The sequence below is a fragment of the Heptranchias perlo genome, chromosome 7, assembly GCF_035084215.1.
Source record: "Heptranchias perlo isolate sHepPer1 chromosome 7, sHepPer1.hap1, whole genome shotgun sequence".
NCBI classification, from domain to species: domain Eukaryota; kingdom Metazoa; phylum Chordata; class Chondrichthyes; order Hexanchiformes; family Hexanchidae; genus Heptranchias; species Heptranchias perlo.
In genome coordinates this window covers 15,439,647-15,453,240 of record NC_090331.1, presented here as the reverse complement: position 1 = coordinate 15,453,240, position 13,594 = coordinate 15,439,647, and the positions used below count along the sequence as shown (strand labels likewise).

The following is a 13,594-nucleotide window of genomic DNA, read 5'->3' as shown; positions in this document are numbered from 1 at the left end:
TATTATGTTTTATATTATATTCTCATCACCACTTGCAAAAATATTTAAATTCACACAGCATCTTGTGCTTTTCATCAATGTAGCTCCTCAATAAGATGTTTGTGTCACATTAATGGTTGGTTAAATATTACATTGTATGAACAAATGGTACAACAATCATCAATTATCAATGCTATGAATATTTATTGCTGCTGAAATGATAGTGCTTGATGATGTGACATGTGAAGATGGCTTTCTAATATTTTCTTTTCAAAAGCTTCATTTGAAGCTTCTGAAATACAAAGTAACATAGTGCATTACATTGCATGTGTCTTTTATTGCTAATTATAATTTTACACACATTGGAAAGAAGGGCATAATGTCTTAAGGTAGCTGCAGGCATTTTGCTTCACAAAAGCCTCCCTGGATTCATTAGGTCCCAATCCATTTTAACAGTGAGGGCCACATCTGAGGAAATGCATTTAAAATTTCCTATTTTATGATGGAAATTGGATGCATGTTCTCTAAAGTGATGTGCACTATAATTTATTTAAATTACTTTGCTTCCTATTATCCTTCACCATAATTTAAAGATATATATATTTATATATATGTATAGCCACACATTGTAAATTTACAGGCATGAAATTGTTACAGTCAAGCTTCCCACTGTCCCTACACAATCTATTGAAACTTAAAAGTCTACATGAAATATTTAGCTTGACAAATGTTTTGTCCTTAGTTACAGTTGACAAAACTCTTCTGGTTAAACTATGCAGAAAGAATAAAACTTGTGACATAAATAATATTGTATAATGTACAATGGCTGTGTGATTACAGCTGCAAATATGGGCCAGTGTTCATGGCCCTTTTTCTCACATGTAACTTTTGACAGCCATGGTGTTTCTCGATCCTGATATCACTTCTGGTATAGATCCAATGAGCCTAGAAATTAGGCTGCCCAAAATAAGCATAAGAAACTCTTAATGCATTTGTATGAACTTATTTTGCTATTTTAATAGAGGCATTAAAATAAATGGGTTAATGCCTCCGTTAAAATAGCAGATAAAATGATTTCATGCAAATATCAAATATGCTCACATATTGGTATCACACAGTATAATTTCTAGACTATGTTACAATACCATCTCTGGTCTAATCATTATAGTATACCCAGTGACTCCCCTCACTGGCAATGAATACAGAAAACATTTCAACAAACTGAGAAAAAATGTCAAACAAAGTAGGTTAAATGTTGTGAGTTTGTGTTTCCAGTGAATTTGGGCAAGTGGTCAATGGATGGAAAATCTAATGACCCATTGACTACTATGTCAGAACCTCCAATATGCTCTCACAGTTTTATATAGCTTTATGCTGTGAGCTCAAATTCATAAGATATACTCTCTATCTCTTACACCATAAAGGACAAAATGTTCCTAGGCAGTTACAAATTTCATGGTTGAGATGATGGGGGTAAAATTTGACTTGGGCAGTAACGCAAAGCGGGCGATAACGATTCGGCAGCCCATTTTACACCCCGCCCGATTACCTTTTCCATTGTTTTAAATGGAACAGGTCATCGAGTGAGGTGTAAAACGAGCTGCCAATTCGCTATCGCCCGCTTTGCGCCAGTGCCCAAGGCCAGTTTTACCCCCGTTGTTGCTAAACTGCTCAAGCTTATGCTGCAATGTCAATCACATAATGTGTTTTCGCCTTGTGTTATTCATATGTTGAAGATTTCATTATAATGTCTACTTCAGCACCTCGTCCTGTCACATAATATAACAAACACCAAGAGTCCACGGTGGTAGACCTGTCCAGACAAAGGCAGACTCTATGACCATAGTGGAATGCAGAGCATCAAATACGAAAGTATAAAATAGTAGTTGAGTTGGAGTGAGTCATGACATGACACAATTATGAGGGGGTTTCGATGATATTTACAACCTGCTCAATAGTGTTACAGTCTCAACTGTTATTCTATAATTAGTTCACTTGTACTCACTGTGAGGTTGTAGGACCTTCAGTATTGCTTAAGAAGACACACAAACACAGTAACATGGGTGAATAGCATGGAAACTAAAATTTTTTTTGCCTGGTATATGTACTGTGTTATAAGCCAGAGCAGCACTAATTGAATAGAAATGACAGCTTGTACAATCGATCTAAAAAAAATCTAGATTATAATTAAACAAACTCAACGGACTGAGTGTTTCTTTATTAGGTGCTGGTAATGGTTCTGCTGTTGCCATTTACAGCTCCTCTAGACCCATCTTTTGTTTCTTTACTTGTCCCATGACCACCATCCTTGCCTTGCACCATCATCCCTTTGTCATTTAATCACTCGTGCCCTCTACCCTATCAGAGACCCTCCTGTTTGTTCTTTCCTCCCCTCCTCCACCCCCTTTCCCTGGCTCTGTACTTGCTTAAAAACTGTAAAATCTTTAACTTCTTCCAGTTCTGACGAAAGGTCATCGACCTGAAACGTTAACTCTGTTTCTCTCTCCACAGATGCTGCCTGACTTGCTGAGTATTTCCAGCATTTTCTGTTTTTATTTCAGATTTCCAGCATCAGCAGTATTTTGCTTTTGTTTATTTATCATGTTCCTTTCCTACAACTGTTTTGTTGTCAGATTGAGGTAGTGGTATTAAGCTATAAAATATTTGACCTTACAAAGTATGACTTTTTGTGGGTTCTTTTTATTGGTTTCAGAGATTTCTGCCTTCTTTGAGCCTGGAACATCGCTGATTTACACGTTACAGGAGTCTTCCACCATTGTCAAGAATTTAAGTGTTCTTTCACCTGTCATGTCCCCGGATATCACTCTTTTAAGGGAGAATATTGCATTCAGTTTTCGAACTACACACACACCAAGTATGCTCCTTTATATCACTTCTCTTAATGAGGAATATTTGGCTGTGACTCTCTCCAAAAATGGTAAGTTTGACACATATATAATGAATAGTTAGAAATAATATATTAGTCTATTTCAAAGGTTTATATACTTTTATGTTGCTGAGAACAATTATGATACTAAAAACAAAGATATATAGTTGATTTTTTTTAAAAGACTCAATTTTGCTTTTGTTTATTGATCATATTCCTACATCTGCTATGTTGTCAGATTGAGGTAATGGTATTTAGCTATAAAACATTTGACCTTAATGGTTCTTAATGAATACTTTGCGTCTATCTTCACAAAAGAGGGGGACGATGCAGAGATTGTAGTTAAGGAGGAGGAAATATTGGATGGGATAAACATGGTGAGAGAGGAAGTATTAAGGTGTTTAGCATCTTTGAAAGTAGATAAATCGCCAGGCCTGGATGATGTGTATCCCAGGCTGTTAAGAGAAGCAAGGGAGGAAATAGCGGAGGCTCTGACCATCATTTTTCAATCCTCCCTGGCTGCAGGTGTGGTGCCGGAGGATTGGAGGACTGCTAACATTGTACCATTGTTTAATAAGGGAGAAACAGATAGACCGAGTAATTATAAGCCAGTTAGTCTAGCCTCGATGGTGGGCAAATTATTAGAATCGATTCTGAGGGACAGCATAAATCATCATTTAGAAAGGCACAGGTTATTCAAGGACAGTCAGCATGAGATTGTTAAGGAAAGGTCGTGTCTGAGTAACTTGATTGAATTTTTTGAACAGGTAATAAGGAGGGTCGATGAGGGTAACGCGTTTAATTTTAGCGAGGCTTTTGACCAGGTCCCACATGGCAGACCGGTCAAAAAAGTAAAAGCCCATGGGGTCCAAGGGAAAGTGGCTAGTTGGATCCAAAATTGGCTCAGATGCAGGAAGCAAAGGGTAATGGTTGACGGATGTGTTTGCGACTGGAAGGCTGTTTCTAGTGGGGTCCCACAAGGCACAGTACTAGCTTTTTGTGGTATATATTAATGATTTGGACTTGAATGTGGGGGGCTTGATCAAGAAGTTGCAGATGATACAACAATTGGCCGTATGGTTGATAGTGAGGAGGAAAGCTGTAAACTGCAAGAAGATATCAATGGACTGGTCAGGTGGGCAGAAAAGTGGCAAATGGAATTCAATCCAGAGACGTGTAAGGTAATGCATTTGGGGAGGGCAAACAAGGCAAGGGAATACACAATAAATGGGAGGATATTAAGAGGTGTGGAGGAACAAAGAACCTTGGAGTGCATGTCCACAGATCTCTGAGGTAGCAGGACAGGTAAATAAAAAAGGCATACGGGATACTTTCCTTTATTAGCTGAAGCATAGAGTATAAGAGCAGGGACGTTATGGTAGAACTGTATAAAACATTGGTTAGGCCACAGCTTGAGTACTGCGTACGGTTCTGGTCAACACATTACAGGAAAGATGTGATTGCACTAGAGAGGGTACAGAGGGGATTTACAAGGATGTTGCCAGGGCTGGAGAATTTTAGCAATGAGAAAAGATTGGATAGGTTGGCATTGGGAACAAAGAAGGCTGAGGGAAGATTTAATTGAGGTATATAAAATTATGATGGGACTAGATAGAGTGGATAGGGAGAACCTATTTCCCTTAGCAGAGGGGTCAGTGATCAGGGGGTATAGATTTAAGGTAATTGGCAGAAGAATTAGAGGGGAGCTGAGGAGAATTTTTTTCACCTGGTGGGTGTGGGGGGTGCTGGGACTCACTGCCTGAAAGGGTGGTAGAGGCAGAAACCCTCAACTCATTTGAAAAATACTTGGATGAGCACTTGAAGTGCCGTAACCCACAGGGTTATGGATCAAGTGCTGTCAAGTGAGATTAAACTGGATAGCTCTTTTTCAGCCAGCACGGACATGATGGGCCATACGGCCTCCTTCTGTTCCGTAACTTTCTATGATTCTATGATTGCTATAAAATTGAATGACAAGTTAATATTTCTAGATGGAATTATTTCAGATTTTCAAAGCCGTACTGCCAATAGCATAGTCTGTGTAAATGTACCACAAATTCTAATGATGAGCCAACCAGATCAGAAAGGTCTTTAGGTTGATCCCTCCTCTGTGCTAAGCTAGTTATTCTCAATGAGGCTACAGTTGGAGCTCTACAGTTGGCCTTGGTGTCAGCGAGAGGGCATCTAACTTACGTAGGACCGGCAATCGTTCATGTCACGAAGGGCCCATCTCCCCTGTCTGCCAGCCCCATTGAACAAGAAAATCCCAGCCCCTCCCCATTGTACCCTTCTGATCCGCGATGCAAAGGAGCCAATCCCTTTTTGAAAAAACTTGCACTTTGTTCAAGGGTCCAGAGTCTTCCTTTTGCCTTGCCTTCCCCCCTCTCCCGCCCCCGCCACCATGCACACACCCCAGCGGGGCCCACTTGCACACATCTGGAGGTCAGTATACCTCGTCTCACCTTGACGTACTTCCCTCCAGTAATGCACTGGGTCCCAACCGAGGTAGGGAAGTGGGGACACCCAGCATAGGGCACCCCAGGGGCATTACCCCAGGCATTGCCCCTGGGGTTACCCATGATGTAATTGGCTCTATAAGAAGCAAACAGAGTTCCTCCCCTTACAAGGCTGACAGGTAAATCTTGAGATCAGCAGAGACCCATTGCACCATTTTACGAGAGGTCTTGCTGGAGATATGGCGGAAATCCAGGGGAAACCCAAGGATATTTAGGTCTCATTTTCTAGGCTTACACAAGATGAATGGCTACTTTGGTGAGGCATTGGAGGTGAGAATGATTATTAAATTGTTAAGTTGATAGAATCATAGAATCATAGAAGTTTACAACATGGAAACAGGCCCTTCGGCCCAACATGTCCATGTCGCCCAGTTTATACCACAAAGCTAGTCCCAATTGCCTGCACTTGGCCCATATCCCTCTATACCCATCTTACCCATGTAACTGTCCAAATGCTTTTTAAAAGACAAAATTGTACCCGCCTCTACTACTGCCTCTGGCAGCTCGTTCCAGACACTCACCACCCTTTGAGTGAAAAAATTGCCCCTCTGGACCCTTTTGTATCTCTCCCCTCTCACCTTAAATCTATGCCCCCTCGTTATAGACTCCCCTACCTTTGGGAAAAGATTTTGACTATCTTCCTTATCTATGCCCCTCATTATTTTATAGACTTCTATAAGATCACCCCTAAACCTCCTACTCTCCAGGGAAAAAAGTCTCAGTCTATCCAACCTCTCCCTATAAGTCAAACCATCCAGTCCTGGTAGCATCCTAGTAAATCTTTTCTGCACTCTTTCTAGTTTAATAATATCCTTTCTATAATAGGGTGACCAGAACTGTACACAGTATTCCAAGTGTGGCCTTACTAATGTCTTGTACAACTTCAACAAGACATCCCAACTTCTGTATTCAATGTTCTGACCAATGAAACCAAGCATGCTGACTGCCTTCTTCACCACCCTATCCACCTGTTACTCCACTTTCAAGGAGCTATGAACCTGTACTCCTAGATCTCTTTGTTCTATAACTCTCCCCAACGCCCTACCATTAACGGAGTAGGTCCTGGCCTGATTCGATCTACCAAAATGCATCACCTCACATTTATCTAAATTAAACTCCATCTGCCATTCATCGGCCCACTGGCCCAATTGATCAAGATCCCGTTGCAATCCTAGATAACCTTCTTCACTGTCCACAATGCCACCAATCTTGGTGTCATCTGCAAACTTACTAACCATGCCTCCTAAATTCTCATCCAAATCATTAATATAAATAACAAATAACAGCGGACCCAGCACCGATCCCTGAGGCACACCGCTGGTCACAGGCCTCCAGTTTGAAAAACAACCCTTTACAACCACCCTCTGTCTTCTGTCGTCAATCCAATTTTGTATCCAATTGGCTACCTCACCTTGGATCCCGTGAGATTTAACCTTATGTAACAACCTACCATGCGGTACCTTGTCAAATGCTTTGCTAAAGTCCATGTAGACCACGTCTACTGCATAGCCCTCATCTATCTTCTTGGTTACCCCTTCAAAAAACTCAATCAAGTTCATGAGACATGATTTTCCTCTCACAAAACCATGCTGACTGTTCCTAATCAGTCCCTGCCTCTCCAAATGCCTGTAGATCCTGTCTCTCAGAATACCCTCTAACAACTTACCCACTACAGATGTCAGGCTCACCGGTCTGTAGTTCCCAGGCTTTTCCCTGCCGCCCTTCTTAAACAAAGGCACAACATTTGCTACCCTCCAATCTTCAGGCACCTCACCTGTAGCTGTCGATGATTCAAATATCTCTGCTAGGGGACCCGCAATTTCCTCCCTAACCTCCCATAACGTCCTGGGATACATTTCATCAGGTCCCGGAGATTTATCTACCTTGATGCGCGTTAAGACTTCCAGCACCTCCCTCTCTGTAATATGTACACTCCTCAAGACATCACTATTTATTTCTCCAAGTTCCCTAACATCCATGCCTTTCTCAACCGTAAATACCGATGTGAAATATTAATTTAGGGTCTCACCCATCTCTTGTGGTTCCGCACATAGATGACCTTGTTGATCCTTAAGAGGCCCTACTCTCTCCCTAGTTACCCTTTTGCCCTTTATGTATTTGTAGAAGCTCTTTGGATTCTCCTTTGCCTTATCTGCCAAAGCAATCTCATGTCCCCTTTACTTGATCCCAGCTGCCTATGCATGTCATATCTGAAGGTCTGGACCCTAAACAGCTATTTTTCTGGTGTGCCTTACAGAAAGAATGGAGTCTTTCTGTATCTGTCCTAAAAGTTGGCAGAGTAACAGTAAGAAATCTTTACAGGGTAAATGTTTTGAGTTTGCGCTTCCAGTGAATTTGGGCAAGTTGTCAATGGATGAATGGATGGAAAATGTAATGGCCCATTAACTACTGTGCCAGAAATTCCAGAATGCACTCTCAGACTTGTAAAGCTTTGTGCTGTGAGCTCAAATTCATAAAATCGACTCTATCCTAATATTTCTCTATTATAACAAATAACACAAGTAATATTTTACTCACCGTGTGTCAATAAAAGCCTTTTAATGGCCCTTTTATGTTTTTGTTTAAATAATTTTCACTCATAGTTCTTCCTAGCCTTTCTCATCTCCCTTTTAGTGGGTTTTCAAAGTGTTTTCCAGGTGGTCCAGGCAATTTTGCCCTGCAAGCAACTTACACACTTATGTCCTTCTTAATTTAAAGAAATGACTTTAATTTGTATCAGTTTTTTGTCATTTTAATTTATTAGAAATTACCTTCCATGTTTTACGATAGTTTTGCTTGTATTGTATTTCCATCTATAAGAATTTTTTCCCCTAACCAGCAGATGTTTATCTCAAGGCCTCCAGAGAATAATATATCTGTAAACATTGTGATCCGTTGCTCACTATTACAACCTTTGTAACTCAATCTTCTGCATCTTCAGTGACTGTATCCCTCCATGTCGCCTCGGGTCTCCTTTGTTTACTTTCCTGTTGGAATCTATGTGTAAAGCTTCTTACAGAATTTGTTATCAGACATTCTGGTAACATGACTAAAGCAGGTCAATATCTTTTGCTTAATCGTTTGAGACTCTGAAGATAGTTGTGCTCTTTCCTTGACAACTTCATTCCTGACCCTCTGGCATTTCATTCCTACTGCTACATCACTGTTCATATATTTTGTCCTTCTTTCTCCACTTGAGTAAGTTTTCAAGTCCCAGTTCCCCACAGTAATTTGACAAGAAATACTACGTTCCAGAACGTTACTTTGATTGGCAGTAAAACTTATATGCATGACCAAACTCAATTTGCATTGTATTGCCAATTTCAGTGCCATTGCAAATTTGTTCACAGCAACCATAACAACTTGCATTTATATAGCACCTTTAAGGTAGTAACAAAGTCCCAAGACACTTCACAGTCGTTGAACACTGTCTGAATCAGTCCTGAATCAAGAAATCACTATTCTGCTGTTATTTTTTTCATCACAAAAGTGAAAGTTGGGAAATGTGAATACGAGATGGGTATTCTGCAATAGTGCAAACAGAGCCATAAATATTTGCATCATGCAGAATTGAAATTTGGATAAATCTCCCATCAAGCATCGGACAAATGCTTAATTGTTGAAATGCATTTTACATTGTTACTAGCTGGCAGTAAAAGATCCCTGCCACAGGAATAAATTTTCCACAACATTCACCTGAGGAAGGAGGAAGCCTCCGAAAGCTTGTGAATTTCAAATAAAATTGCTGGACTATAACTTGGTGTTGTAAAATTGTTTACAATTGTCAACCCCAGTCCATCACCGGCATCTCCACATCACAGGAATAAGGGCCATTTTACAATGGCAATAGTCACAATGTGGCTTAGTTTTAACTAAACTTGCTTAGTTTTAAGCAAGTTGCTCTAGAGAGCATTTAACAAGCATTCAAAAGGAATAATCCACAAACTATCACTAAAAATTTGTTGGATTTGGCTGCAATACGTGTGCGTATTTGACCTCTGCCTTGCATCTTAGACAGAGGGGAACCCACTAAAAAAGTGACTCTTAAGGAAAATTACCAACATATCACCAAGACCGCCTACTTCCACCTTCGTAACATCACATGTCTCCACCCCTGCCTCAGCTCATCCGCTACTGAAACCCTCATCCATGCCTTTGTTACCTCTAGACTTGACTATTCCAATGCTCTCCTGGCTGGCCTCCCATCTTCCACCCTCCATGAACTTGAGCTCATTTCAACTCTGCTGCCCATATCATAACTCACACCAAGTGTTGTTCATCATCACCCGTGCTTGCTGACATACATTGGGAAAGCCTCGATTTTAAAATTCTCATCCTTGTTTTCAAATCCCTCCATGGCCTCGCCCCTCCCTATCCCTGTGACTTCCTCCAGCCCGACAACCCTCCGGGATCTCTGCGCTCCTCCAATTCTTGCCTCTTGCGTATCCCTGATTTTCATCGCTCCGCCATTGGCGGCCGTGCCTTCAGCTGCCTAGGCCCTAAGCCCTGGAATTCCCTCCCTAAACCTCTCCAACTCTCTACCTCTCTAACTCTCTACCTCTCTCTCCTCCTTTAAGACGCTCCTTAAAATCTGCCTCTTTGACTAAGCCTGTCCTAATTTCTTCTGATATGGCTCGGTGTCAAATTTTGTTCACTAATCGCTCCTGTAAAGCGCCTTGGGACATTTTACTATGTTAAAAGTGCCATATAAATGCAAGTTTTTGTTGTTGTAGCACAGTAACAAATGAAGAAGTTGAAAGAGTTACTCAACTTTAGGTGTAATTTCCTTGTTCTTTGAATTAATTTGTAGTCAGCATATTAAATTTTCTTTTTCTTTCCCTTTAGAGGAACCCTGCTGGGTTTATCCTTACACCCAAAAAAGAGTGTAAGGATAAACCCAGCAACGAATGGCCAGTCAGCTTAACCTCAGTGGTGGGGAAACTTTTAGAAATGATAATCCGGGACAGAATTAACAGTCACTTTGACGAGTGTGGATTGATTAGGGAAAGCCAGCATGGATTACTTAAAGGCAAATCGTGTTTAACTAACTTGATAGAGTTTTTTGATGAGGTAACAGAGAGGGTGGATGAGGGCAATGCAGTTCATGTGGTGTATATGGACTTTCAAAAGACAATTGATAAAGTGACACACGGTAGGCTTATCATCAAGATTGCGGCCCATGGAATAAAGGGGGCTGCAGCAACATGGATACAGAATTGACTAACAGACAGGAAACAGAGAATAGTGGTGAATGGTTGTTTTTCGGACTGGAGGGTGGTGTACAATGGTGTTCCCCAGGGGTCAGTGCCAGGACCACTGCTTTTCTTAATATTTCTTAATGACTTGGACTTGGGTTTACAAGGCACAATTTCAAAATTTGCAGATGACACAAAACTTGGAAGGGTAGTAAACAGTGAGGAGGATAGTGGTAGACTTCAGGACGACATAGATAGGCTGGTAGCATGGGCGGACGTGTGGCAGATAAAATTTAACACATAAAAATGCAAGGTGATACATTTTGGTAGGTAAAACGAGGCGAGGCAATATAAGAGCTGAATTCCAGAGGTGAGGTGAGAGTGATTGCCCTTGACATCAAGGCAGCATTTGACCGAGTGTGGCATCAAGGAGCTGTGGTAGAATTGAAGTCAGTGGGAATCAGGGGGAAAACTCTCCAGTGGCTGGAGTCATACCTAGCACAAAGGAAGATGGTAGTGGTTGCTGGAGGCCAATCATCTCAGCCCCAGGACATTGCTGCAGGAGTTCCTCAGGGCAGTGTCCTAGGCCCAACCATCTTCAGCTGCTTCATCAATGACCTTCCCTCCATCATACGGTCAGAAATGGGGATGTTCACTGAATGATTGCACAGTGTTCAGTTCCATTCACAACCCCTCAGATAATGAAGCAGTCCGAGCCCGCATGCAGCAAGACCTGGACAACATCTAGGCATGGGCTCATAAGTGGCATGTAACATTTGCATCAGACAACTGCCAGGCTATGACCATCTAAAGAGTCTAACCAGCTCCCCTTGACATTCAACGGCATTACTATCGTCGAAGTATTTTTTATTCGTTCATGGGATGTGGGCGTCGCTGGCGAGGCCGGCATTTAATCCCCATCCCTAATTGCCCTTGAGAAGGTGGTGATGAGCTGCCTTCTTGAACCACTGCAGTCCGTGTGGTGACGGTTCTCCCACAGTGCTGTTCGGAAGGGAGTTCCAGGATTTTGACCCAGCGACAATGAAGGAATGGCGATATATTTCCAAGTCGGGATGGTGTGTGACTTGGAGGGGAACGTGCAGGTAGTATTGTTCCCATGTGCCTGCTGCTCTTGTCCTTCTAAGTGGTAGAGGTCGCGGGTTTTGGAGGTGCTGTCGAAGAAGCCTTGGCGAGTTGCTGCAGTGCATCCTGTGGATGGTACACACTGCAGCCACAGTGCGCCGGTGATGAAGGGAGTGAATGTTTAGGGTGGTGGATGGGGTGCCAATCAAGCGGGCTGGTTTATCTTGGATGGTGTCGAGCTTCTTGAGTGTTGTTGGAGCCGCACTCATCCAGACAAGTGGAGAGTATTCCATCAGACTCCTGACTTGTGCCTAGTAGATGGTGGAAAGGCTTTGGGGAGTCAGGAGGTGAGTCACTCGCCGCAGAATACCCAGCCTCTGACCTGCTCTCATAGCCACAGTATTTATATTGCTGGTCCAGTTAAGTTTCTGGTCAATGGTGACCCCCAAGATGTTAATGGTGGGAGATTCGGCGATGGTAATGCCGTTGAATGTCAAGGGGAGGTGATTAGACTCTCTCTTGTTGGAGATGGTCATTGCCTGGCACTTATCTGGCGCGAATGTTACTTGCCACTTATGAGTCCAAGACTGGATGTTGTCCAGGTCTTGCTGCATGCGGGCTCGGACTGCTTCATTATTTGAGGGGTTGCGAATGGAACTGAACATTGTGCAATCATCAGCAAAAATCCCCATTTTTGACCTTATGATGGAGGGAAGGTCATTGATGAAGCAGCTGAAGATGGTTGGGCCTAGGACACTGCCCTGAGGAACTCCTGCAGCAATGTCCTGGGGCTGAGATGATTGGCCTCCAACTACCACTACCATCTTCCTTTGTGCTAGGTATGACTCCAGCCACTGGAGAGTTTTCCCCCTGATTCCCATTGACTTCAATTTTACTTGGGCTCCTTGGTGCCACACTCGGTCAAATGCTGCCTTGATATCAAGGGCAGTCACTCTCACCTCACCTCTGGAATTCAGCTCTTTTATCCATGTTTGGACCAAGGCTGTAATGAGATCTGGAGCCAAGTGGTCCTGGCGGATCCCGAACTGAGCATCGGTGAGCAGGTTATTGGTGAGTAAGTGCTGCTTGATAGCACTGTCGACGACACCTTCCATCACTTTGCTGATGATGGAGAATAGACTGATGGGTCGGTAATTGGCTGGATTGGATTTGTCCTGCTTTTTGTGGACAGGACATACCTGGGCAATTTTCCACATTGTCGGGTAGATGCCAGTGTTGTAGCTGTACTGGAACAGCTTGGCGAGAGGCGCAGCTAGTTCTGGAGCACAAGTCTTCAGCACTACAGCTGGGATGTTGTCAGGGCCCATCGCCTTTGCTGTATCCAGTGCACTCAGCCGTTTCTTGATATCACGTGGAGTGAATCGAATTGGCTGAAGACTGGCTTCTGTGATGGTGGGGATATCGGGAGGAGGCCGAGATGGATCATCCACTCGGCACTTCTGGCTGAAGATGGTTGCAAACACTTCAGCCTTGTCTTTTCCACTCACGTGCTGGACTCCGCCATGATTGAGGATGGGGATGTTTGCAGAGCCTCCTCCTCCCGTTAGTTGTTTAATTGTCCACCACCATTCACGCTTGGATGTGGCAGGACTGCAGAGCTTTGATCTGATCTTTGAATCCTCCACCATCTACATCCTGGGGGTCACCATTGGCCAGAAACTTAACTGGACCAGCCATATAAATACTGTGGCTACAGGAGTAGGTCAGAGGCTGGGTATTCTGTGGCGAGTGACTCACCTCCTGACTCCCCAATGCCTTTCCACCATCTACAAGGCACAAGTCAGGAGTGTGATGGAATACTCTCCACTTGCCTGGATGAGTGCAGCTCCAACAACACTCAAGAAGCTCAACACCATCCAGGACAAAGCAGCCCGCTTGATTGACACCCCATCCACCACCCTTAACATTCACTC

At 42.8% G+C, this 13,594-nt stretch overlaps 1 protein-coding gene across 1 annotated transcript in view; it reads left to right on the top strand.

The window, feature by feature from the left end:
* Positions 1–13,594, top strand: part of LOC137323447 (contactin-associated protein-like 5) — a 590,554-nt gene that overhangs the window by 442,896 nt on the left and 134,064 nt on the right. Inside the window, exon 19 of the mRNA XM_067986921.1 lies at positions 2,693–2,917. Coding sequence (XP_067843022.1) covers positions 2,693–2,917 — 225 coding nt within the window. The remainder of the gene's footprint in view (positions 1–2,692; positions 2,918–13,594) is intronic.